The 24595-nt window shown below is 56.8% G+C and overlaps 4 protein-coding genes across 4 annotated transcripts in view; 2 read left to right on the top strand and 2 right to left on the bottom strand.

The window, feature by feature from the left end:
- PTSG_11273 (uncharacterized protein) overlaps positions 1-8521 on the top strand; it is an 11834-nt gene extending 3313 nt beyond the window's left edge. Inside the window, exons 11-38 of the mRNA XM_004987713.1 lie at positions 1-102; positions 284-362; positions 570-629; positions 839-950; positions 1161-1229; positions 1385-1534; positions 1787-1856; positions 2058-2150; positions 2356-2447; positions 2619-2716; positions 2998-3079; positions 3221-3290; positions 3477-3532; positions 3741-4071; positions 4230-4313; positions 4590-4652; positions 4811-4895; positions 5108-5184; positions 5304-5369; positions 5558-5628; positions 5823-5904; positions 6025-6101; positions 6254-6771; positions 6963-7257; positions 7462-7516; positions 7675-7757; positions 7885-8020; positions 8242-8521. The exon at positions 1-102 is cut by the window's left edge and continues 3 nt beyond it. Coding sequence (XP_004987770.1) covers positions 1-102; positions 284-362; positions 570-629; positions 839-950; positions 1161-1229; positions 1385-1534; positions 1787-1856; positions 2058-2150; positions 2356-2447; positions 2619-2716; positions 2998-3079; positions 3221-3290; positions 3477-3532; positions 3741-4071; positions 4230-4313; positions 4590-4652; positions 4811-4895; positions 5108-5184; positions 5304-5369; positions 5558-5628; positions 5823-5904; positions 6025-6101; positions 6254-6771; positions 6963-7257; positions 7462-7516; positions 7675-7757; positions 7885-8020; positions 8242-8328 — 3243 coding nt within the window. The 3' untranslated portion in view covers positions 8329-8521. The remainder of the gene's footprint in view (positions 103-283; positions 363-569; positions 630-838; positions 951-1160; positions 1230-1384; positions 1535-1786; positions 1857-2057; positions 2151-2355; positions 2448-2618; positions 2717-2997; positions 3080-3220; positions 3291-3476; positions 3533-3740; positions 4072-4229; positions 4314-4589; positions 4653-4810; positions 4896-5107; positions 5185-5303; positions 5370-5557; positions 5629-5822; positions 5905-6024; positions 6102-6253; positions 6772-6962; positions 7258-7461; positions 7517-7674; positions 7758-7884; positions 8021-8241) is intronic.
- A 367-nt stretch (positions 8522-8888) lies between these two features.
- Positions 8889-17731, bottom strand: PTSG_11274 (Nudt9 protein; the record flags this gene model as incomplete). Its single annotated transcript, XM_004987714.1, has 19 exons — positions 8889-9842; positions 10120-10173; positions 10422-10451; positions 10695-12488; positions 12768-12848; positions 13042-13112; positions 13363-13408; positions 13613-13672; positions 13919-14048; positions 14192-14282; positions 14520-14604; positions 14769-14927; positions 15190-15230; positions 15339-15419; positions 15702-15939; positions 16099-16183; positions 16315-16349; positions 16587-16748; positions 16928-17731. The coding sequence occupies 19 exons, from the start codon at positions 17729-17731 to the stop codon at positions 8889-8891; spliced, it is 5001 nt and encodes a 1666-aa protein (XP_004987771.1).
- Positions 17732-18871: 1140 nt separating this feature from the next.
- Positions 18872-21725, top strand: PTSG_11275 (tetratricopeptide protein; the record flags this gene model as incomplete). The annotated part of the gene is made up of 2 exons (XM_004987715.1): positions 18872-19270; positions 19517-21725. The coding sequence occupies exons 1-2, from the start codon at positions 18888-18890 to the stop codon at positions 21723-21725; spliced, it is 2592 nt and encodes an 863-aa protein (XP_004987772.1). The 5' UTR covers positions 18872-18887.
- Positions 21726-22030: 305 nt separating this feature from the next.
- Positions 22031-23597, bottom strand: PTSG_11276 (uncharacterized protein; the record flags this gene model as incomplete). Its single annotated transcript, XM_004987716.1, has 4 exons — positions 22031-22369; positions 22393-22881; positions 23038-23151; positions 23403-23597. The coding sequence occupies 4 exons, from the start codon at positions 23595-23597 to the stop codon at positions 22031-22033; spliced, it is 1137 nt and encodes a 378-aa protein (XP_004987773.1).
- Between the last annotated feature and the right edge of the window lie 998 nt (positions 23598-24595).

The following is a 24595-nucleotide window of genomic DNA, read 5'->3' on the forward strand; positions in this document are numbered from 1 at the left end:
ACCGCTGCCTCTGCGTCGTTTGAGGAGGATGCCGAGTTTGAGCGGATGGTAAAGGACCGCGTTGCGGAGAGCACGTGCCTCAACGTCGACCCAGACTGCAAGGTGGTGGAGGCGATGGTAGGGGAGGGGATGGCTGTTGGATGGTGGTGGTCACACCTTTCATCATTTTGGGCCGTGCGAATGACCAAGATACGGCTGCGCTGAACATTGTGCGGTCACGCCCGTTGCATAACACCACCACCTCACCCTCGCTTGTGACTGTCTGTGTTTGCACATGTGCCAGTACTCTGTGTTTGTGACGTACATTGAGGTGTACAACGAGCGCATTTATGATCTCCTCGAACCGCCGCCAGGGAAAAAGGGTGCGCTGGCCTGCTTGGATGACATCTGTTCGTGTGTGTTTGTGTGTGTGTTGGGGGTGTTTCGTTGGACCTTGTGCAAAGTCATGGTGATACTTCGCTTGTACGTGTGGCTGGGGACTGCGGTTAACGCCGTCATGTTGGGTGTGTACCTGTTCACCTTGACATCACGTCACGCGTGCTTACACTTGTTTGTGTGTGCGATCACAGAGAAGCGACGCGTGTCGAAGCGCCTTCGTCTCGACAAAAACAAGAACATCTACGTCGAAGGTGTGTGTACGTGTGTGTGTGTGTGCGCGCGTGTGTGTTTGCGCTTGTAGCATGTGTGTGTGCGTGTGGTGTGTTGCGGGAAGTGTCATTGCTGGTGCTTTTTTTTTTTTTTTTTTCAATGAGCTGCAATCCTCCCTGTGAACCACCACCTCACACCGCGCTGCTCCCGACCACCAACACCACCACTGCCACTACGACTACTGCTCTAGGTCTGCGTGAGATCCAGGTTGAGACGGTGGACGAGGCATTTCGCGTGCTCGGTGTTGGTCGGCGCAACCGCCGCGTCGCCGCCAACAACCTCAACATCAACTCCTCGCGCAGGTGACCACGATGGTGGTGGTGGTGGTGATGATGATGATGATGATGATGGAGGCGTGGTGGTAGCGGTGTGTTGACTTCTGCTGTAGTGCGCTTGCCACTGCTTGCACAACTGTGCTGGGTTATCTGCCACATCTCACGCAAGCGCAACTTCACATACGCGCGCGCACACACACACACACACACACACACACACACACACACCCTCTGCAGCCATTGCATCTTCACGCTGAAGATTGTTCGCTTCCCCAATGTGCCCCAGCCACACTACGCTCACGTCAGGTGAGTCTGCATGACTGTTGTGGTTGCTGTGTTGTGCTTGAGGTGCGCGCTTGCATAACATATGTGCTTTGTGATTGATTCCAATGAACACGCGCGCACACCCTCACATCACATCCACACATCACATCACGTGTCATCACACAACTGCGACGCAGCCAATTGTCGCTGGTTGATCTTGCGGGGAGCGAGCGGAACGTGAACACACGCGCACGCGGCATGAAGTTGAAGGAGGCGGCAAACATCAACAAGTCCATCATGACCCTCGGGCAGTGCATTGAGATTCTCAGGCACAACCAGGCCACAAAGTGCGTTGTGGGATGTGATATGGTGGTGGTGGTCTTGCTGTTGTTGTTGTTGGTGGTGGTGGTGGTGTGTGGTTTGGGCATGGTGGCACCTACATGTGTGACTGAGCACACACACACACACACACACACACACACACACACACATACGCGCGCGCATCTGTGCCTGTTTGGTCGCTTGCTCATTCACACGCTGGCACACGCGCTCACATGTAAACGAACACACGCGCACTTGTCTGCACTGCTGCTGCGCAGAGATGACCGCCGCGTTCCGTTTCGGGATTCAAAACTGACGCGGCTGTTCCAGTCGTATCTGCTCGGCATGGTGTGTTTGTGGTTGATGTGATTGCGTTGGTTGGTTATTGTGACGTATGTTGAGTGCGCGCCTGTGACACGTTTGTGAGTGCATTCAGGGCGCATTGGTTGAGCTTGTGCTTCATCCCCTCGTGAACCCCCCCCCCCCACAACCACCACCACCACCACCACCACCTCATCATCATCGCTACCGTCGCGGCCATCCTTGCAGGGGTCTGTGCGCATGGTGGTGAACATCAGTGCGTGCGCCACCGCCTACGACGAGACCCTGCACGTCCTCAAATTCAGCGCCGTCGCACGCAAGGTCGGATGGGAAAGGCAAGATGGGAATGGTCTTCATGGCTTGCTGCTGCTGCTGCTGTCGTTGTTGCTGCTGTTGTTGTTAGGGTTGTTGTACGACTCCCTTTTCGCTGTTCTCGCTTCCCTTGCTGGTCGTCACTTTGCCCCTCTTTCTTCCTCAAACAAGCTATTACCCCACTATTGCGTGCATGTGCGTGTGCCCACCACAGATTACGCAACCGCCCATCACGTCCAAGATTGACACGGGTCTCTCCACCCAGTCCACGGCACTGCCCTCCGCCAACACAACGCGCCAGACATCGTGAGTTCTTCCTCGCACGTGCACGTTGCGCATTGTGGGCGCATGTGTGCGTGTGCATGTGCGTGATGCCCTCATAAGTGGGTCTGCGCGCCTTGTCATGCCTTTGTTCCTTCCATTGTCCTCATCGATTCGACCACTCAACTCAGTACCACCCTCCACATCCCCTCTCAGCGCCAACACCACCCGCGGCTCTGCCAACACCACGACGGCGGCGACGGCGAATGTGTCCCGCGCATCTGATGTTGCGCACATCCAGGCACTGCAGAAGCGTGAGTTTTGTGGTGGGGTCGTGGTAATTGTTTGCTGCTGTTGTTCTTGCTCTTTGCTCGTGCTCCTGTTGTTGTTGTTGCTGTCGTTGTTGTTGTTGTTGTTGTTGTTGTTGTTGTTGTTGTTGTTATTGCTTGAGTTGCCGTGTTCACCGTCGCGCCTCTACACGCTTGCATACCGGTGCACCCTTACCTCCAACCATCTCACCTCCCATACATACATGCGTGTGATCCTTGCTCTGTTCTCGTGCCTCATTTGTCGCCACCACTGTTGTCGGCACCAGAGCTGGATGTGGTGCGAAACCACAATGACACGCTGCAAGATCAAGTCTTTGAACTGCAAAAGGAGCTCGAACGCGCCAAAACGTGCGGTGAAACTTGCATATGCGCGCGCGCGTGTGTGTGTGTGTGTGTTTCCGTGCATGTGCGCAAGCGTGTCATATCTGATCTTGCTTCTCATGTGCGCCAATTCACCACGTGCTCGCTGCCACCACTGCCACCATACAGCGCCCAAGAGGATATGGAGCTGCGCATTCGTGAGGAGATTGCAGCCGAGCTCTCAGACCAATTTGTTGAGGTGAACACAAGTGACAGCAATGGGCAGCAGCAGCAGCAGGCTGCTGCTGCTGCTTTGATTGGTTTTGCCGTCTCTGTGTGTGTGTGTGTGTGTGTGTGTTGCGTGTGACGGCACACCAATGCCCCTTTGCTGTATGCTGCACCACCACTGCCCATGACCATCATCATCATTGTCGTTGCTCGACAGGTTGAGGAGACGTACGAGCAGATTTTCCGCCAGCAGGATGACATTGCCGAGGAAACGTGAGATACAGCAAAACCCAAAGCATGTTTGGCGGCGTACTGTTGCTGCTGGTGCTCTTCTTGTGCCTGTTGTTGTTCTGGCGTACGCCAGTCATGTCGCCAGCAATACCTGGGTTGCTTCGCATTGTCGCGCCCTTGACCGCCCCCCCCCCCTCTACACTCACATGCACACTATCTCGCTCTCGTACATTGTGATCTCTGCGCTCAGCCGCGAGAAGCAGCTTGCTGTTGTGACGCAGAGCGTTGCTCGCCATGCAACACGCTCCCGTCTCGCCAGTTGCGACGACGGCAACGGTGCACAGCAGCGCAACAAACGCAGCAAGCGCGGTGGCGGCCGTGCCTGCAAGCACGACGACGCATTTGCAGAGGAGGACGAGAGCGAGGCGATGATGGATGATAGCGACAGTGCCTCCTCACAGCCTCAGCAACACTTGGTGAGTGGGGCTGAGATGTCGGCGATGAGGGAGCGCGTGCACCATCTTGAGTCCCAACTCCGCACGGCGCAGCAGGACGCAGACGCCGCCAAGCAGGCCATCAAGGTGCGACGGTTTGAATGCAGTGTACATGTTTTCGTGCGTGTGTTGTGTGCTTTGTCTGTGTGTGCAGCCCTGGTTGTGGATCTCAGTAGCTCTCGATCATTTCCGGTTTGTCTCTCTCACATATTCACGCACGTGCGTGTGCTTTCACACATGTACAGGCGCGCACAAGCGAGTTTTCGACAAAAGAGGCGGAATACGAATCCGTCATCTCCGATCTCAAGGAGCGGCTGGACGAGCTGCAGGTGTGTGCACATGCGTGACCGTGTTTGTGTGTGTGTGTGTGTGTGTGTGTGTTTCGTCGTGTGTGTGTGTGTGTGTGTGTGTGTGTGTGGTCGTGTACGTGTGTGTGTGTGTGTGTTCTATGCGTGTGTTTACGTGTGTGTGTGTGTGTGTGTTAATGTTTACTTGATGCGTGTGTTCACGTGACCGTGTGTGCACTACGGTGCCGCTGCGCGCTCTTTGTTCTCACAACAACATGCGCGTGCGTGCGTGAATATGTGGGTGTGTGCGTGTGACAGGCGGAGCATTCGCAGTTGATGGACACAACCGTCCCGCTCGAGACATTTGATGCAGAGACCAAGGTGTGCTGCATGTGTTGGTGAGCGTGTGTCACCAAATGTGACCCTCTTTGAGGCACATTGCACTCCGCTTGCTTTGCCGTTTGCTGCTTCTCACAAACACATTGTTCGTTACATGCGCGGTTCGCTTACACCACGACCACCACTGCAACCGTCAACAGCGCATGGAGGACCAGGCCAACGAGTACCTGGAGAAACTTCACGAGATGGAGGAGAGGCTGGAAGAGCTCCAAACATCGTCGTACGGTGCGCAGCATGTGTGTAGGGGGCGTCGGGGTGTTTGTACCTTGGAAGATCAATTACGGTTCGCTTGTGATATCGCTGCTCGTGGATGGTTTCATTGCTCGTTGTCCTCACACTTCAATTCACCCACCCACTCCCTCGTGGTTCATCACAACTGATACCATCATCACTGCAACCACCCACCAACATCATCACCGTCGTCACCGACTGGACAGAGACTGCGCGCACGCTCGGGGAAGCAATTGAAACCCAGGAGCGCCACATCTCCGACCTGAAGGAGCAGCTGGAGAAGGTGACATGGAGTGGGCTGCAGACAGTGTGGCGTGGCGTGATGTGATGTGTCGCGTTGAAGGTTGATTGTGCGTCCTCACATGCCGTTGGGGTTTCTGTGTGTGCGTTTGCGAATCGAAGGTGACGGAAGCGAAGCAGGAGGAAGCGGAGCGCCTGGAGGCAACAATTTCGACACTGCGCGATGAGGTGAGAGCATGCAATGCTTGCTGGGGCTGAAGGGTGGATGGGTGTGTGCCGCACAGCGCGCATATGCAACACGGTGTGTGTGTGTGCGTGGGTGCGTGTGTGTGGGTGCGTGTGTGTGTGTGTGTGTGTGTGTGTGTGTGTGTGCGTACGTGCTGACGATCGTTGCCAAATGCGATGATGGTTGACAGCTGCAGCGGTTGAAGGACGACGGGTGCGGTCCCGACGAGCACACGGCGCAGGAGATTGAGCGATTCAAGATGTAAGAATGCGCACGTGGATTGTTTTTTAATGTATGCACATGTGTCTGGGTACGTGAACACCAGATGTATCTTGCCAATTGCATGCTGCATCCATAACCGCCAGCCATGCTGTTGTTGTATTCGTGTATTTATTCCTTGCGCCTGCACCATCATGCTGCATGCTCATCGTGGCTGCTCCACGCTATCACACCAGGCAAGTTGCCCATCTGAAGAACAAGAAGAAGGTGTTGGAGGAGAAGACCAACGATCTCCGCGCTGAGCTCGAGCACGTCAAGGTGAGCACTGAGAGTGGCGCTGTGCGTCCGTGCATGTCTCGGTTATTTGTATGAGCTTGCTGACACACGACACGCACACACGCACTCGCACTCCCTCGATCACACACGCTCACACCGCAGGGTGAGAACGACCGGCTGAAGGCGCAGCTGGCGGATATGGTCTCCGAGCAGCTGGACCAGGAGATGCTCGCATACTCGTGAGTCCACCCTGATTCGTGGTGTCGTTGTTGTGTGATATGACACGGTGTGCGTGTGTGCTTGTGTGTGTGTGTGTGTGTGTGCTTGTGTTGCGTCAGTTGTGACAGTTGTGCAAGCTCCGCTCACCATCGGTGTGCATTGTGCATTCCAGGACTGCGACGGGTGCGTCAAGCACGATGATGACGGCAACAGACACCGACACGACAACAGCCACAACGACGACGACGACGACGACGGATGCTGTTGAGTCCAGCACAGATGAGACCATTCGCTCCAGCGGCAATGAACTCGAGCAGAAAGACCGTGACGAAGATAACGGCACCATCGTCAACGGTGATGATGATGAGGAGGAGGAGAAGCCGGTGACACGCAAGCGGGCGAAGCGTGTGCAATCGAAGCGCAACACGCGAAAGGGATCACGAGCAACACGTGCCACCACCAGGCGCAACCAGTCGTCATCATCGTCGTCGTGGTCGGAAGAGGAGTCTGAGATGGACAACGGGAAAGACACGACCTTGACAAACGACGACAGCACGGCGAGTGCAACAACAAGTGGTGCCGACACGAGCAAGGTGGGGGATGCCGCTGTAACGCACGCCAAGTCCAGTCGCACACGCACGCGCGTCGCCACGAAGAAGACCAGACGCAGCGTTTCCGTCGACACCTCGGGTGAGCCAAACGGGGGGGGGGGGTTGTGGCTGTGTGAGTGGGGCGTGGGTGGTGTTGAGGCAGTTGTTTGGTCGAGCTAACAACAAACTAGCACCCACAACGTATTCGCTCACACACACACACTCACACACTCACACTCACACACACACACACACACACACACACACACACACACACGTACTTTCTTGCAGTTGGTGATGAGAACGCTGCTGGTCCTCGCACGCGGCGTGCGGCGGCGAGGGAGAGGCGGCAGCGGCAGCGCAAGTCCATGACGAAACCGCAGTCGCGTGCTGTTCTCAGCGCCATCAACAACGCAACGCCCGCAGAGAAGGGCACCGTGGCTCGCGTGAACACTGCGGCAGCTGCTGCTTCGAGCATGAAACAGTCTGTCATGAACACGATTCTGAGCCAGGCGGAGAGCCCAAGTGCTGACAAGTGCATCAGCAGTGAGGATTCTGTTGTGCTCACGCCCAAGCGCACGCTTGGGTTAGTATCTTGTTGATTGTTGTTGTTGTTGTTTGTTGCCGAGATGGTGGTGTTTGTTGTTGCTTTCTGCGGTGGTGGTGTTGCGTGGTTGTGATGCTTTCGCTGCCATGGATGCTGCTCTGTCTTGCCTGTGCCGTGGACTCACAACCTATTGCGCACACACGTTTGCATGCTGCAACCGCAATGTTGTTTGTCACCGCCCAGCAACAACGATACGTCCGCTTATGAGGGCGACAGCTTTGACAGCGCCGACACCATTGTACGAAGCGATGTGCTTGTGATTGTGCACGGGATCGACCGAGGCATTGAGCGAATCGTTCATGCTCTGTGTTGTATGTGAGTCAGTCTGTATCTGTCCATCTCCAACCATCACTACTTCCTCACGTGCGGCATGCGTGTTGTCTGACGCGTTTACAGGACATGGAGACGTTTGAGCGCGAAGTTCACGAGATGACAGAGGCGGCGAGCAAGATGGCGCACAAGAAAACGCCAGAGAACAAGTGCGTCACTCGTGTTTAAAAAACAGCTTTCGCTGCTGCTGTTGTTGTTGTTGTTGTTGTGGTTTGCGTTCAACTTATCCGCTTGCTCGCCATTGGCCGTCATATCGTGTCATGCGCTCTTCAACAGGTCTGCGCCTGCCCAGCACCGCCTTGAGAAATCGCTGCTTGAACCGCTCTCGTCCAAGAAGAAGCGCCAGTCCAAACGCCGCAAGCTCGGCGCAAAGACGACCACCACCGTCTCGCCCGTCGCAGAGCCCCAACAGGTGAGTGTGTGTGTGTGTGTGTGTGTGTGTGTGTGTGTGTGTGTGTGTGTGTGTGTGTGTGTGTGTGTGCACGCGAGTGAGTGAGTGCACCATGTGCGTTTGTATTTGCGTTTGTATGTGCACGCAAGTGTGTGCACCATGTGCGTTTGTATGTGCGCACGTCTCACTCCACAATCTGTTGCCATGTTCTGCTCTGCACTGCGCACCACCAACGTGATCAGACAAAGTCTGGAAGTGCGATGGGTCGTCTGCTCACGCCGATTGCGCGCCGCCTGCGCCCACGTCGCAACAAGCGCGTCGCTGCATGATGATTGCATGGCATTGTCATCTGCATGGGTTGATGTTGTGCGCATGTCTACGTTGCCACCAGAAAACCATTGTGTTGTGTTCATGAGGTCATGGCGTGTTGTGTGGAAGTTGTGGCTGACTGCAGGCTTTGGACTGATGATGCTGTAAGGAGTTGGGTCCATGTGCTGTTGTTGTTGTTGTTGTTGTTGTTGTTGTTGTTGTTGATCTACTTCTTGTTGATGTTGTTGCTGTGGTTGTTGTACCCACGACAGATGTCACTTGTTGATGTCAGACACGGAGCACAGTCGCTCAATAAAACTCAAAATGTTGTGTTGTGATGCGATGATAGGGAACGAAAGGCAGACAGCAGGCATATGAGGGGTAACTGAAAAACATCCTAACGTGAAGTTTGCGTGGCGGTTGTGGAAAACGAAAAACGTTCAACGGAGGACAAGGGTGGTGCATTGCATCAAACACACACACACACACACACACACACACACACACACACACACACACACACACACACACACACACACACACACACACACACACACACACACACACAAACACCCTCCCTCTAAAAGTAGGCGGAGTGATGGCGTGCGACAAGCTGGAGCAGCTTGCGTTGGCTGGCAAACAAGTTCCACCCGCCATGCACCATCATCCAGCGTGCAGTCCTGGCATCATCGTCGCTGCCGAGTTGGAGGCAGGCGGCGTGGCGCCCGCTCTCATCGTGGAAGTTGACGCACGTCGTCTCCACCCACGCGTTGTCCGTGTTGCGCGGATCCTCGCCGTAAATGCGGTCGACAATCGTGCCATCAGCAAAGAGTTGTGCAACAGACTTCTCCTCTTCCTTGCTCAGCGCACCACGCTTGTCTTTGGTGCCGAGGGCCTCCTCCATAAACTCGCGGCCGCTGGTCAGGGCGACGTCCTCCCCGTTGTCAACAAAGCCACCAGGGATGGCCCACATGTTGTTGTCCATGCGCTGAATGGCCACAAACTCCAGCACCTTCTTGCCGTCGCGCTGCAGGATGCTGCCATCTGGTGCCCGCTTCCACCGCGTCACCACCATGTCCGCTGCCTGGTTCACGCCCCACTTGCCCAGCAGGCCGCGGCCTGTCATGCCCGTGCGTCCCCACGGGTTGATGGGGCGACCGGTGCTGCTGTCGATGCTGATGCCGCTTGGGTGGCACGACGTGCGATCAACCACCCTGCCGAACACCTCGTCCTTCACATTGAACTTGATCTCGCGCGGGTCCGCAGGGTCCGCCCACACGGGCTGCCGTGCCACCGCAGGGTGGGTGTACTCGACAGGCTCGTAATCGGGAAACACCACATCCCAGGGCACCTGCGACGCGTCAATGGTAAAACGCTTCACGCCGTTCGATCCTGGGTACTCCTCGGGTGGGACGAATCCATCCTGCGCACGGGTGGCAGCCGGCACCGTGTCCTTGTCATGCTTCGCGTCTGCTGCTGCTGCGGCGGTCGCAGGGAGCTCCTCCATGTCCGTGTAGTCAGCAGAGTCGAGGCGCTGTACCTCATGATTGTGCGTGCGTGTGTGTGTGTGTGTGTGTGTGTGTGTGTGTGTGTGTGTGTGTGTATGTGCATGTGTGTGTGTGTATGTGTATGTGTGTGTGCATGTGTGTGTGTGTGTGTGTGTGTGTGTGTGTGTGTGTGTGTGTGCGTGTGGCATTCGCAGAGAGGGGCGTGTGAATAAGACATGAGAGTAATTGAGGGGAGGGGGTGGAGCAGGAAGCATCGTCTCAACGCATGTCCTGCATGCAAAATATGTTCGTCTTTCAACTCACATGATGTTGTCGTTCCTGTTGCTGGAGGGTTGTTTGAGACGATTGCTGGCCAGCCTAGGCAAGTGAAAGTGCGTATGTACGTTAGTGATGGGTGTGTGTGTGTGTGTGTGTGTGTCTGTCTGTGTGTGTGTGTGTGTGTGTGTGTCTGTGTGTCTGTGTGTGTCTGTGTGTGTCTGTCTGTGTCTGTGTGTGCGGGGGTGCGGGGTGCGTTTACACGTGTGGCTCTCGCAAGCAAGTGTGGTGGTGCAAACACGGACCCTGCATAACCAATTACACCCATCAGGTGAGCTCGGCAAACTCACCGTCTGTGTCTGCGATGTGGTTGGATTGCCCTACATTATCAAAGCAAGACACACGCACGATTCAACACCAAACACAACGAAAGACGATGCCATGTGAGTGTTGAACAGAAGATGATCACGCCCAATCGTGATTAGTCGTGTTCCACTCGCTCTACACACACGTAGCACTTCCCATTGTCTCACACACGCATGGTACTCCTCATCGTCCCTCTGCACTATGTGCACACTCATTGTGCAAGCGAGTGTTCTGAGCACGCGTGCTGCTACTGGTACCTGCTCAATCGACTGCTGGAGCCGAGCAAAGTTGCTGTTCATTGCCCGCTGCATGTCGGCCATTTCGCTTCGCATGTGCTTCAGCATCTCTGCATTCTGCGACGCAAGCTCGCTCACCGCCAACCACGATGCAGACGCTTGCTCCTGTATTCCGTCTGCCCGGTCGTTGACGTTGAGCTTGAGATGGTTCAGCATGCCCTGCCACCGTGACGCCGGCTGGGTGCGCTGCGTCGACGTCTCGGGGATGAGCACAACTGCTTCGGCAGGCCACGTGCACACGGAGGAGGTGTCCACCATGAACCGTTCAAGAATCAGCACCCGCCAGTGCGAGTTCAACAAGCCGGCAGTTGCAGCCAGTGGCTGAGCGATGACGTAATTCCACAGCGTGCCACAGGCGACGAGCAAATACCGGTGCAGGAGAAACTGCTGGTCGTCGAGGATTTGCGCCTTGGCGAGCGTCAGCTCCATTGCAGACCGGTCCTGCACGCGCTCGTACGAGTCCGAGAGAATGGCGATCAGCAGGTTCAGTAGAATCACCAGCGTGACAAACATGACTGCCACAAAGATGACGCGTGCGCTGATGCCGTCACTGCTGTCGTCAAACAACGTCTGGTCGTAGTCGCCAAACAACAGCATGTTGGCAGACGTGAACAGTGCTAGTGCGACGTCTGAAAACCCGTCGGCACTCGCAAACGACGAGGTGCTGGCAACGCCGCTGCTGCTGTGGTGGAGCAGCACGAACAGGCTGTTGGAAGCCCCGAGCACAACGGTCACGAGCACAATCAAAAACACGTACGTGTCCTTCAAGATCTCGAGGATCATGATGATGAGTGGGCCGGTGCTGTCAAACGGCAGCAGGAAGTACAGCAGCCGCAGCCACTGCACAATCACCGCGTATGCCAGCAGCGTGCGGGCCTGCGTGTCGCCTTGGAGGTGCAGGATGCAGAAGGAGAGCGTGAGAGCCGCCCGTGCCATGTCGAGCCAGTTCCAAATGTTGCTGAAGTAGCGCGAGCGACTGCGAAGCAGCTGCTTCACCTCATTCAGCGCTGCGAGTGATGTCAAGGAGATGGTGGCGATGACGGCTCGATAGTGTGAGCCACTTGGCGGCGTGCCAAACGTGGTCATGGTGAGCGAGAGGAAGACGAGGAGGCAGAGCGACACCAGGTACTGCACGCCTTCGAAGAAGAAGAGGGTGCGGCCGTACGTGACCCAGCGCAGCTGCACGGCTGCCCGCAGTGCCAGCAGCTGGAACAGCTCCGCCTTGCCACTGGCGATAATCTCTGAGAAGAGGCTGTCGGGCTCCTTGGTACACGCTTGCTCCATGTCCAGGGCGAGGGCCTGCGTGCGCACGTTTGCGTTGTTGCCGGTCTGTCGACGCAGCTCGCGATACAGTGCGCTTTTCTTGTCCCGCTTCCACAGCTCATCCTTGCCCACAACCACCAGTTCACCCGGACGCAGGCGGGCTGTGACAGGGGCACTGGCAAATTCGGGCTCGGGCTTGAGCTCAAAGAAGTCCGTCGCAAGGCGCATGGCAACGGAGACATCGTTGTTGATGGCCGCGTGCATGAGCTCCGAGCGAGACGTGCTGTCGGCAACTTGCATGAGCGGGCACTCGGCCGCCGTGTCGACGGCTTCGCCCAAGTCCTTTTCAATCAGGCGCGCGATGCACTCCTGCACAGTGGGTGACACGCGCTTCCGATACGCGCTGGAGAACCTGTCTGTGCTGAGCGAGCGAATGACCATTGTGGGCACGGCGCGAAGTGCAGGCTCCAGCAACTCGCCAATGTGCTCGCCCTGGCCACGCGACAAAAAGGAACACGGACGAATAGATAGGGGGAGGCGTGGGAGGAGAAATTGAGGCCGGAAGAATGTGGTGGGGGATGTGTGAGGAGATGAAGGGAAGACAGGAAGAGAGGGCAGGGGGGAATGGGCCATTGTTAAACACAAATATATATGCAGCGCCCATGTCCATTGTGCATGGAATTGGTTGGTTGATGACCGCATGGAGCAGTGTATGCATGTTGACAAACGGTTGGGTTGATGAAGCACCAATGACGACAACAGGTTGCTCACCAGAAGCATGATGAGGTCCTCGGTGTAAACGTGGTTGTTCGTGTCCAGGGCAATGCGCAGCAGCATGTGCAGGTCGGATGTCTGTCAGGCGCAAGACGCGTGCGAGGAAGCACGGCACACGAGTGGGTAAGCATGCAGGTGAGCGAGTGCGTGAAGGCGCTGGGCGGCACACACAGGCGGATACGACACACGCACCCGCACGCGCGTACGCGCACCATGCAACAGGTAAACCAAACCCAAGCAAGGAAAGGCACGCGGCGGCGTGGGGACTGACGTCGTAGGATTTCAGCGACAGAGATTTGCGGTCGAGATTGAGGGAATCGGCGTACTCGTGGAACAGCATCTCTGCGAGAATCCATTGAGCAGCCGGGATTTGAGAGGGGGGGAGGCAATCAGTTGTGGGGAGAAAGGGTGTGTGTGTGTGTGTGTGTGTGTGTGTGTGTGTGTGTGTGTGTGTGTGTGTGTGTGTGTGTGTGTGTGTGTGTGTGTGTGTGTGTGTGTGTGTGTGTGGATGGGTGTGTGTGGGTGTGTGTGTGGATGGGTGTGTGTGTGGGTGGGTGTGCTGTGGGAATGCCCAGATGCTGGCTGATCCTACCGTATTTGACACGAATCGCTTCCGGAGTGTCCGCTCCAGAGGTGACCTGAGTAGCATAGCAACGATACTCGCTGCGTCAGCAGTGGCGGCCGTGCACGCGTCTTCTTCGCTCGAACGCCCAAGATGGCGCAGACACGCGAGCATACACACACAGACACACACAGACACACACACACAGCCTCACACACGAGCTCACACGCACACACGCACACACACACGCATGTTTGCAAGCAAGAGCTCGATCACGCACCTCAAGGAATGTTTGCATCATGTCGTCGAGAGTCTTGCCTTGACCGCCAATCACGCGAACCTGCGTCAGGGGAACCATCAAAAGCAGAACAAGGCGGTCAGCACCGGCAGCCATTGCGAACAAACAAAGAGGGGCGGCTCGCGGGCTTCCACATCACACCTGCAAAACACTTCACGCATGCAAGGACAGCAATGCACAAACGTACGCATGCAAACACACACATAAATATGCACATGCACACACACACACACACACATACATGCAACACACACGTGCGCGCGCACGAACGCACACATGCCACCGTACCAAGTCGTTATGGGCCACTTCCAAGGCATCATCCAGAAGACGCCGAAGTCTGGCTGAATCATCGCCCGTCGCGAAGTTGTCTTTGATCAGCCCCTGCAGGCCCTCCCACGTGAGCGACGTGTGCTCAGGCCTGAGAAGATGACACACTCGCAGGAGACGACGACATGACGGCACGTGAGACGCCTGCATGGATGCATGTTCATGTGCGGATGGATGGCGTTCTTGGAGAGGTATCGGGCACATTGAGTCAGATTCGCAGCAGCAACAACGTACAACGGGCTGTGCGTGAAGTGGTAGGCATATGCGATGATGTCAGCAGCGAGCCCACTGTTTGCCATGACTAGCACAGGCCAGCCGTCCTGAGCTGCAGCAGTTGATGCAATATGTGTGTATTTGCGTGTGTGTTAGTGTGCGTGGGAGTGATTGAGAGAGTGTGTGTGTGTATTTGCGTGTGAGTGTGTGTGTGTGTGTGTGTGCGTGGGTGTGTGCATGTGTATGTGTGTGTGTGTGTGGGTGTGCGTGTGCTTGTGTGAGTAAGAGGCCGGCACACAAGACACCGCATCATGCGTTCGTGTACATGTGTCCCGAGAAGGCCCCAGACCTGAGCGGCACGCCGTGTAGAGGATGCCTGGTCCACCTTGAATCACAACAGTGACAGCGGGAGCGTGGAAGTGTTGTGCTGCTGCCTGTTGCGCAAAGGATGACGCGCACGTTCCACGCAAACATGCACCGATCGCATGAGCAAACGGCTCACGTTACCACATGGCTGGAGACGGTGGTGAACACACACGAAGGCAAGTCGCAACAAGAGTACATGACCACACAATGCATCGATCACACCTTCACACACCTGTTCAAACGCTTGGCGAAACGCGATCTCCACACCAAAGCGACTCCGTGTACCATCATCCACCAGCAAGAACAAGTCATGTTGGGCATTGAGCGCTACGCCGAACGTGTGGTTATCTCCCAGGCTGCTGTAATCGATATGATGTGGAGGGTCCCCAGCCTTCACGCGAGCACAATGAAACGCCAAGGCACAACGAAGCAACTATGAGACTATGGCACGAAGCGGGAATCTGGCAGTTTTGGTGGTGTGTGTGTGCGTGTGTGTGCGTGTGTATGTGTGTATGTGTGTGTACGTGTGTATGTCTGTCTGTGTGTGTGTGTGTGTCTGTGTGTGCGTGTGTTTGTGTGTGTATGTGTTTGTGTGTCTGTGTGTCTGTGTGTATGTGTGTCTGTGTGTGCATGTACTGGAATGGGCCACCAACAGAAATGAGGGCTTCGTGGTTCTTGATGACGCCAAATGTGCCTAAAAATAGGAGCACGCATAGCGAGAACGTGTGGGTAGTCGTAAGGTGGTGCGAAACAAGAGTGAGCCATGATTCACACAGCGCAAATCTATCGCTGGCCTCCTCACCAATGCCAATCACGAATGGAGCGTGTCTGCTGTTGTCCTCTTCTGTTTGTTGCAGGATATCTGCAGCCAGCTTCATGCAGCCTACTCAACCACGGCGTGCATGGAAGGGAGTGAGATGCAGGACATGCTTGCAGCCACGCGCACACACACACACACACACACACACGCAGATATGCAGGCAGTCACGCACACACACACACACACAGATACGCACACGCACACGCACGCACACACAGATACGCGCACGCACACACAGATACGCACACGCACACGCACACGCACAAGCACAAGCACACACATACGCACGCACACGCACACACACAGATGCGTACGCAGACGCGCAAGCGCAAGCACAACGCTCACCTGTGTCACAGCCCCCAGTGGTGATCCATGCATTTGTGCGCTGCGACACCAACTGCAAAAACTGCGTCAACTGCCGCTGAGTGTCATCGGCAAGGGTGAACTGCCGTGCTCCACCGGTCGCGCTCACAACCAAGTTAGGTTGCACAAAGCTGCGACCTCGCTGCCGCATCAACATCAGCTCTGCAAACTCGCAGGCATCCATGGGGCTGTCTTCTGTCGACAAGCACAGGTACGGCACCTGCATCACCACGAGCAATGAAAGCGGCATATGTGAGATGTTTGCTGAGGATGGTGACTTCACACAATGCTCAAGCAGACCAAGACCTTGAGACGTGCACAAACGACAACAGTTCAGTGTCGGCAGTGACATGGAGCTCACAACAGCACACACGTATACCTCTGAGGCCTTGTCTGCAAACTGCAATGCTCCCCAGCCTTGAGAAGATTCCAGAGCTGAGGATCGGGCATCGCCCATGTGGAAACTGCAACCCTCATACGCGCAGGCAGTATGGTCAGTGAGTGGGCTGAGTGAGCACAGACAGAACAGGTGCAACGATAGATTCCAAGAGAAGCCAGGCGGTCGCAGCGTGCATGTCAATCGACATCAGCGTACCGCTGGATGAGGTCTTCCAGTTTCCGGAAATGTCCCTGCGTAGAACATCCAATGCAAGCAAACATACAAGCATGCCCAGTGTACACGCATGAGAGAGAGAGAGTGTGTGTGTGTGTGTGTGTGGGTGGGTGGGTGTGTGTGTGGGTGTGGGTGTGTGTGTGGGTGTGGGTGTGTGTGTGTGTGTGGGTGTGTGTGTGTGTGTGTGTGTGTGTGTGTGTGTGTGTGTCAGGGATGAGGTGAAACAGTGATGTGGACTGGGAGTTCACACTCACAGAGGACTCAGTGTCAGCGGCTGTGGGAAACAGTTTCTGTGTGTCTGCATGTTCTTTGTCCACGCGCTCATTCCACGCAAGTTGGGTGAGTTGATGCCCCTCTTCCACGGCAGCGATGGCTCTGCGCTTTCGTCCTCGCAGCGCCATGGTTCTGGCTTGCTCCTGATGGAGAGGTGGGAAGCAGCCACTGAGCACAGAAGGGGCGTTGTTGTTGTCAGAGATCGCCGAGTTGTTTGTGGATGTTTGTTGAATATTTTGATCAATTATCGGCAGTAGGGCATCAAGGATCATTGATTGAGTTGGATGCACTGGGACTGTTAAAGACAGGAAGACAGCACGACCTTCGCGCATCCTTCAGCAGTATGGCGCTGCCTTTCAACCAGCCCCTGCTCCTCCTCATCAAAGTCCTCATCCCGGGAGTTGTTGAAGTCATCGACGGAAATGTCCCGTTTCAAAACGGCCTTGAGCGAGGGCAACATCACCAAGGTTTTCAGCTTGAGGCGCTCCAGTTCCCTTCCATCTCCCATCTCCAGCAGGAGCACAAACATCTCCAGCAGGACGAACCCCATCAAGCCGAGGACCAGGCTGATGGTGGCCACCGTGCCTGGCGACAGCTTTGCTCCGATCCGGATGCCCAAGCTGCACTCGCTGGGGCCAACCGGCTCCAGTGTGCTCGTTGTGCCATTGGTCAAGATGAAGTCGCCGCAGCCAACCTCGCGCAGGAAATCGGGGCTGAGGCTTGAGCTAAACGCTGGACTGGGGAACACCATTTCGCCCTCCGCCGTCCACGACGGCGTGTACTCGTTGTCGTTGGTGGTCCAGGCGTGAAGTCGAGCACAGAGAACCACAAACTCAAACAGGAAGAAGACGAGGAAATGCACAATGGGCGCAACGAAGCGCACGCGACGCGCCGAGCGCGGGCGATGCAAGCAGCACTTCAGGACGAACCACGCCGTGAAGCTGAGCACGAGGTTAGCGCCGACGATGCCGTACAAGATGAGGGCGGGCAGGTCCAGCACGTCGCTGAAGTACCACGGGGTGTCCAGGCTGCCTGGAATCGGAGTTGGCGCCGGCGTCTGCGTGGTGAAGGGGCCCGTCGTCCATGTCGAGGTCGGGGAGGAGGTCAACACGCTGGTGCTCGTCATGTTTGTTGTTGAAGGTCGGGAACATGCTCGTGTTGGCCATAACCGTGGTGTTCATGGTTGGTTGGCTGCTGTGTGTGTGTGTGTGTGTGTGTGTGTGTGTGTCTGTATGTGTGTGTGTCTCTGTGTGTTTGTGTGTTGTACTGGTTCTGCCCTGTGTGAGCAGGCGGATGGTGTTTTGAGGTCGTGTGCGACTGTGGGAAAATGGTCTGGAAAGAAAAGAAGCAGAGGTGCGTGGAAAGACTTGGCTGCTTGAAAAGGGGAGCTGCCTGGGCTGGGCTGCGTTGGGTCGGACGCTATGACGTCGATCGATACGCTGGCCTGCTTGTCGATGGCAAGGGTGCTCGAGAAGGAAACGAGGGGAGGACTGGCGAACGGAGAAGAGAATGAGAGAAAGAAAGCACAAACGTCACACCCGAGCTGTGCCAGCCAGGTGCAAGAGAAAGCACACGTCTACACAGTCCTACAGCGACACCACTAGACCACTCCTCCGTCTCCGACGCAGTGATTCCCAAAGAGAAAAACCAAAGACCACACGCAAGGACACAACACGACACACGCCCCCCCCCCCCCCACCTCAACGCCAATGTCCAGCATGTCCAAAGACCGAGAGAGAAGCCTTTCGTGCAAACTTCGAGGGATGTCCTTCCTCCCGCCTTCCTCATCTTGGTTTCTGTGCCTGCCGCTAGCCTGCTTGTGGCGCTGAAGCTCCACCGCGCGAAAGGCGAGGCGGAAGTCGGTCGACCACGCACTTTCCCAGCCAGCGCGCCAAGAAGGACCCGTTCTGGAAGTGGCGCGTCTCAGTCGCCACCCAAAGGTTAGAAGGTTTGTTGTGTGTCTTTGTTTGCGGTGTCGAAGCGAAACGCTGAACCACACTGCCCAGAACGCACGCCAGGCTTCTCGCTGCTGCGTTGGGTGCCCCGCCCACCAACAGGCCAACTGACTTGGGCCCGTCCCATTGGGTTGCGGTGGAGTGCAATTGGGAGAAATTGGGGCGTGGCTGCAGGGTTCATTTCTCAGCTGTTGCGCCTGTTGTCAGTGTTCTCCTCTCTCCTCTCCTCCCAGCCCCTCCCCCCAAAGCAGCGCCACCGCAAGCTTGTGCGTTTCTCCGCACGTCTGCCTTCAATTTCAGTTCTTCTGTTACAAGAACAGAGCCACGATGGCCGACGAGCACCGCCTGACAGACGGCGTGTCTGTGGAGGCGATCAAGACCTTTTTCGCAGACCTGAAGAAGGAGTTCCCCGACACGTACACTGAGATGACCACGGAGGATGCCTGCAAGCAACTGGTTGTGCCACGCACACGCCAGGACAACTGCGCCTACGTCGAGCAGCTGCGCAAGCAGTCGCCAGAACACGTGAACAAGGCCACCGTCTTTGTGTCGCACGCATGGCGGTACAAGATCGCAGACGTGCTCAACGTCTTGCTGGAGTTTGCAGAGGAGCAAGCAAGCAAGGAAGACAGCCAGCCAGTCTTCTTCTGGTTTGACCTCTTCATGAACAACCAAAACGCCAACGTCACGGCCAACCTCCCACAAGAGTGGTGCGTTTTGTGTGTGTGTGTGTGTGTGTGTGTGTGTGTGTGTGTGCAGCTGTGTGTGTGTGTGTGTGTGTGTGTGTGTGAAACTCTTGTGCTCTTCAACAACTACTGCCACCCACACACACACGCACACAGACACACGCACACACTGTTCCCTCACAACAGCACAACAACCTCTCTCCTTTCCTCCCCATCTTGCTCTTCCCTCCACCCTTTCCTCTCCCCCTTTCCCTTGCTCAACACCCGCAGGTGGAGCACGACGTTCAAGAAGTCGATTGCCAACATTGGCCATGTGCTGCTGGTGCTCATGCCGTGGCGAGACCCTGTTCCCTTGACACGCGCGTGGTGTTTGTGGGAGATCTTCTGTGGCATCAGCAACGAAGGCACAGAGGTCACCATCCAACTGCCCAAGAGCGAAGAACAGGCGCTCGAACACACCATCTACAACGACTATAAAGCCGTCACAGACACGCTGGTGCGCGTGCAGGCAGAGCGAGCCGACGCCTTCAACCCGCACGACAAACACATGATCTTCACGGCGATCGAGTCGTGGGCGGGCGGCTTTGGCGCAGTCAACCAGGCCGTGAAGGACCAGCTGCGCGCGTGGTGCCTGCAAAAGGCGGTGGGTGCCGTCGAAACAATGCGAGCACGAGGCGAGGACAAAACTGACGCCTTCGCGGGGCTGTGTGGTGCGGTTGGGTCGGTGCTGAGCGAGTTTGGCGAGCACGACAAGGCAATTGCCTACTACGAGACAGCGCTGGCAGTTTACCTGCGCACCGAAAAGGAGAAAGGAGAGAACGTGGCAGTGTCGAACAACAACCTCGGCAACGCCTACTGCAGCAAGGGCGAGTACGACAGAGCGATTGCGTTTTACGAGAAGGACCTCGCCATCACGGTGGAGACGCTGGGGGAGAAACACCCCAGTACAGCTAGCACGTACAACAACCTCGGCACCGCCTACTACAGCAAGGGCGACTTCGACAAGGCGATCCACTACTACAAGAAGGCCCTCGCCATCACGGTGGAGACGCTGGGCGAGAAGCACCCCAGCACAGCCGACTCGTGTGTGGGCCTCGGCATCGCCTACGAGAAGAAGGGCGAGCTCGACAGGGCGATTGCGTTTTATGAGCAGGCGCTCGCCATCATGGTGGAGGCGTTGGGTGAGAAGCACCCGAACACAGCCGACACCTACAACAACATCGGCAGCGTCTACTACAGCAAGGGCGACTACGACAGAGCGATCGAGTGTTTTGACAAGGCGCTCGCCGTCAGGGTGGAGACGCTGGGTGAGAAGCACCCGAGCACAGCACAGACGTACAACAACCTCGGCGGCGCCTACCACGACAAAGGCGACTACGACAAGGCAATTGCGTTGTATGAGAAGGCCCTCGCCATTACTGTGGAGGCGTTGGGGGAGAAGCACCCGAGCACAGCCACGTCGTACAACAATCTCGGCGGCGCCTACGCCCGCAAGGGCGAATACGACAAGGCCATTGCGTGTTATGAGAAGGCCCTCGCCATCTACGCGGAGACGCTGGGCGAGAAACACCCAAGCACAGCCGACACGTACAACAACCTCGGCGCCGCCTACGTCGACAAGGGCCAGTACGGTAAAGCCATCCACCACTACGAGCAGGCCCTCGCCATCAAGGTGGAGACGCTGGGCGAGAAGCACCCGAGCACGGCCATGACGTACTTCAACATTGGCCTGCTGCACGACACGCGAGGGGACAAGGAGCAGGCCTGCGCCTATGTCCAGCAGGCACTCGACGTTTTCGCGACCACGCTTGGGCCAGACCACCCAAACACCCGCAAGGCGGAGCGCAGCCTGCGGCGCATTTGTGGTGGTGGTGCTGTGAACGCCCAGCATGCATCCACGCAACACGTGTCAGGGTCTCGACTTCAGCAGCAAAACGTGCTTGCTCATCGCCACCTTCTTCTTCGGTTCATCTCGTCTGCTGTTGTGTACCAGTCGTCTGCTCCACAACGCAACTTGCTTATGCGGTTTCTCGGTGCACTTGCACAGGTTCACGCTGAGGCAAGACGCCCAGCAAACACAGGCAGCGACGGTGAGGACAAGAAGACAGGGACTGGGCACGGCTGTCCTCGTGGCTACTCTGCACCAGCAAGAGCGTTGTACAAGGACGCTTGCAAGTGCCCTGGTGAGCCACTGATCGGCTGGTTGCGGAAGCGTGGGCGACGGAGGGCCGCCTTTCGCCCGTGCTGGTGCAAGTTTGACGACGACGGCCACCTCGCGTACGGCAAGTGCGCGTCAGGCACGGCCAAGCGACGCATCCCCCTTTCCAGCGTGCAGTCAGCTGAGCTCGCCCATGGTGGCGAGGAGTTACACGTTGCTGTTCCCGGCCGCACCTTCGTCTTCCGCCTGCACGCGCACTCTGACACCTCGCTCGCTGACTGGTGCACCGCCATCAACAACCGCATCAACACCACCACTTGACTGTGTGCTGTGCTGTGTGTGTGTGTGTGTGTGTGTGTGCGTGCGTGCTTGCTGGTTTGCTGGTTTCTCTCTTTGCTCCTTTGCTCCTTTCTACCTTAACGTGCTTGCTTGCCGCTTGCCTTGCCTTGCTTGACTTTGCTTTGTTTGTGTGACACTGTAGTAAACTCTTCACGCGATCCAACCGGCTGACAAGCAACGAGCATACAACCTACCACACCACACGTCAACCACACACTGGCTCTCGTATCCACTTCACCAACCCATCCACGCATCAGCTCCAGGGTGCGGCTGGTGGAAAAGTAGCCTCACTCCATCAGCACGTGAATGTGCGGCCGCATCGGCAGCGGGTTCGGCCACAGCGTGCGCGACGCCCAGCAGCCTTGTCGGAGGGCTGGGTCGCCAGAATGTACTCGCTGTCCGTCCGCGACCGTGCGGAACAGCACGTCGTCGCTGCAGGCCCACGCCAATCGGGGATGCGCCCAACTCTCGTGCTGCACCTCCACCACCGTCTCCTCCTCGGGGTTCAGGTTGCCCGTCCCCAGCGACAGGTCCCACCATACAAAGGGCTGCAGCGACGTCAGGAACGTGAAGAGGTCTGCGTTCCGGCAGCGTGCTTCCGCAGTCTTGTCTCCTCGTCGGTCTGGCTGCGCATCATGCCCGCGAACACGGCGGCAATCCCTGACAGCAGCTTCAGCTTCGTCTCGAACGGCGCCTGCAGCGTCTTCTCGTTGACGACCACGTGCGTGTCCTTGTCCACCTCGCGCGCGCGCGTGTACTCAGGCGACAAGTTAGAGCACATCTCCCGCGTTTGGGGCGCACCCGTCCGTCTGCGCAAACCACAATCGTGTTGACGGTGTTGTTGTGCTGGAACGTGCGCTTGGGGTCCCGGCTCCCTCCACACGTGCCTGCCGGGGTCGGCGAGCGACCTGAAGCCAAGCGGCCGTGGCGGCGGTGGGTCGATGGTGAGTCCGCCATCCCCGTTCACCTGCGGCGCGATGGCATCCCGACAGATGTGCTTTGTTCTTGGTGGTTGTTGGTGGTGGCGGGAGGGGGAGGAAACGGAGGCCACAATGGGCGGGCAAATGGCTGGGCGTGGCTGTGGAGAACTAGTGGCAACGGAGCATGTCAGCTGTTTGCACTTGTCGACATAGATGAGCTGCAATGTATGCAAAAGCGAGGAGAGGTGGTCGCCTGTTGGACAGGCGAGGAGACGGGTGAGTGATTGATGAGGAGGAGCACGACAGGTACACACGGGGGACTCAGGTGAACCGCAAACAAGGGTGCAGACAAGGGCGCAAACGCATGCACGCACGAACGCACGGCCGATGGAGGTGTCTGTGTCGTTGGCGAGAGTGAGCCAGGTGCGGGTGACGGTGGTAGCAGCGATGGTGCCGCTGCGTTTCAGCTCTTCATTCGATTGAGACAGCTGCCATACACGAGGTGCAATGCAGAAGGGATTGTGGTGGTGGCGGTGTTGGTGTGAAGGGTGAGAGGCGCTTTTCATGGAAGGACATTATGTTGTCCAACACGCCTTCCCCAACGCACAAGTTCATGCACACACACACACACACTCACTCACACACACACACACACACACTCACTCACTCACACACTCACACACACACACACACACACACACACACACACACACACACACACACACACACACACACACACACACCATCTTCCTCTGAGGCCTGGGGCTGCGGTGCACTGGCGGTGAAACGTGAGCGTGGTCAGGACACGGAAGAGCTGCCGGATGTGGATGAAGTGCAGGTTGCTTAGGCAGTCCAGGGTGCCGTCCAACATGAGCGCAAATGGGTGCAGCAGCTTCAGGTGGCCTGTGGCCAGCGACAGTAGCAGCACAGGCATGGCTGCGTCCACCTCCTGTGCCTGCCCCGTGCCAATGTGCGCCACCGGCGCCCCAACCACCTCCTGCTGTGGAGGCGAGGTGGCGGCTGCCGCCGGTTCAGGATGTTGGCCATGTGCACAATCGACTTGAACCACATCAAGAATGCGCGCGTGTGTCTGGCAAACATGGCAGCAGCCATGACGGCGGTGAGCCGGCCCGTGCTTGCAAGCTTGATCACGGTGGTCTCTGCGCCGCGGCAGTGGGCGTTCTGGTGCTTGGTGAAGCAGCAGCAGCACAAGCAGGTCGAGGGCGGTGATTGGCTGGGCCACCGTCGTTTTGAGTTGGCCGCAGCCACGCCTTTGCAATGCGCGCATCAAATGCCAGCCCGTTCTTGATGGCAGCCACCACAGACAAGCACATGGTGATCGTCGCCTTGTTGTTGGTGTTGCATGTTCGCTGTCAGCGCATTCACATCATCCATTCCATCCGCTGAACATCAACGTACATGTGTGTGTGTGTGTGTGTGTGTGTGTGAAGGCATGTGAGGGATCGGCTGCGAGAGAACAAGCCGCAGTGACACTTGCAGACAGGCGCATGTGAGATCACCGTCACACACTGTCACACACTCTGGCATCATCTCCCACTCCTCGCCGCCCTCAACAGTACCGCCACCACCTTGCTGCATGAGAAACTTGATGACGATTGGGAGGCACGCTGTACTGTACGATCCAAGCTGGCTCAACACGTGGTCGCAGATCTCGCGCAGGCACGCCTGCGCCACACTGCACAGTAGGGTGTGTATGTGGGGGAGGGGGAGGGGGAAAGATGGTGAGGGATGGTGGTGGAATGGCTGCGTTGCAATCCAAGAACTTAGTGGCTGAGGAACACACCACAGATACACAGCATCATCGACAACACCACCACCAACATCATCAACGTCGTGTTCGTACTTGAGGTCTGAGAATGCGTCTAGGATGGCCGGCACCAACGACGGCTGTGTGTGTGTGTGTGTGTGTGT

This window comes from Salpingoeca rosetta (assembly GCF_000188695.1).
Source record: "Salpingoeca rosetta unplaced genomic scaffold supercont1.42, whole genome shotgun sequence".
In the NCBI taxonomy this organism is placed as follows: Eukaryota; class Choanoflagellata; order Craspedida; family Salpingoecidae; genus Salpingoeca; species Salpingoeca rosetta.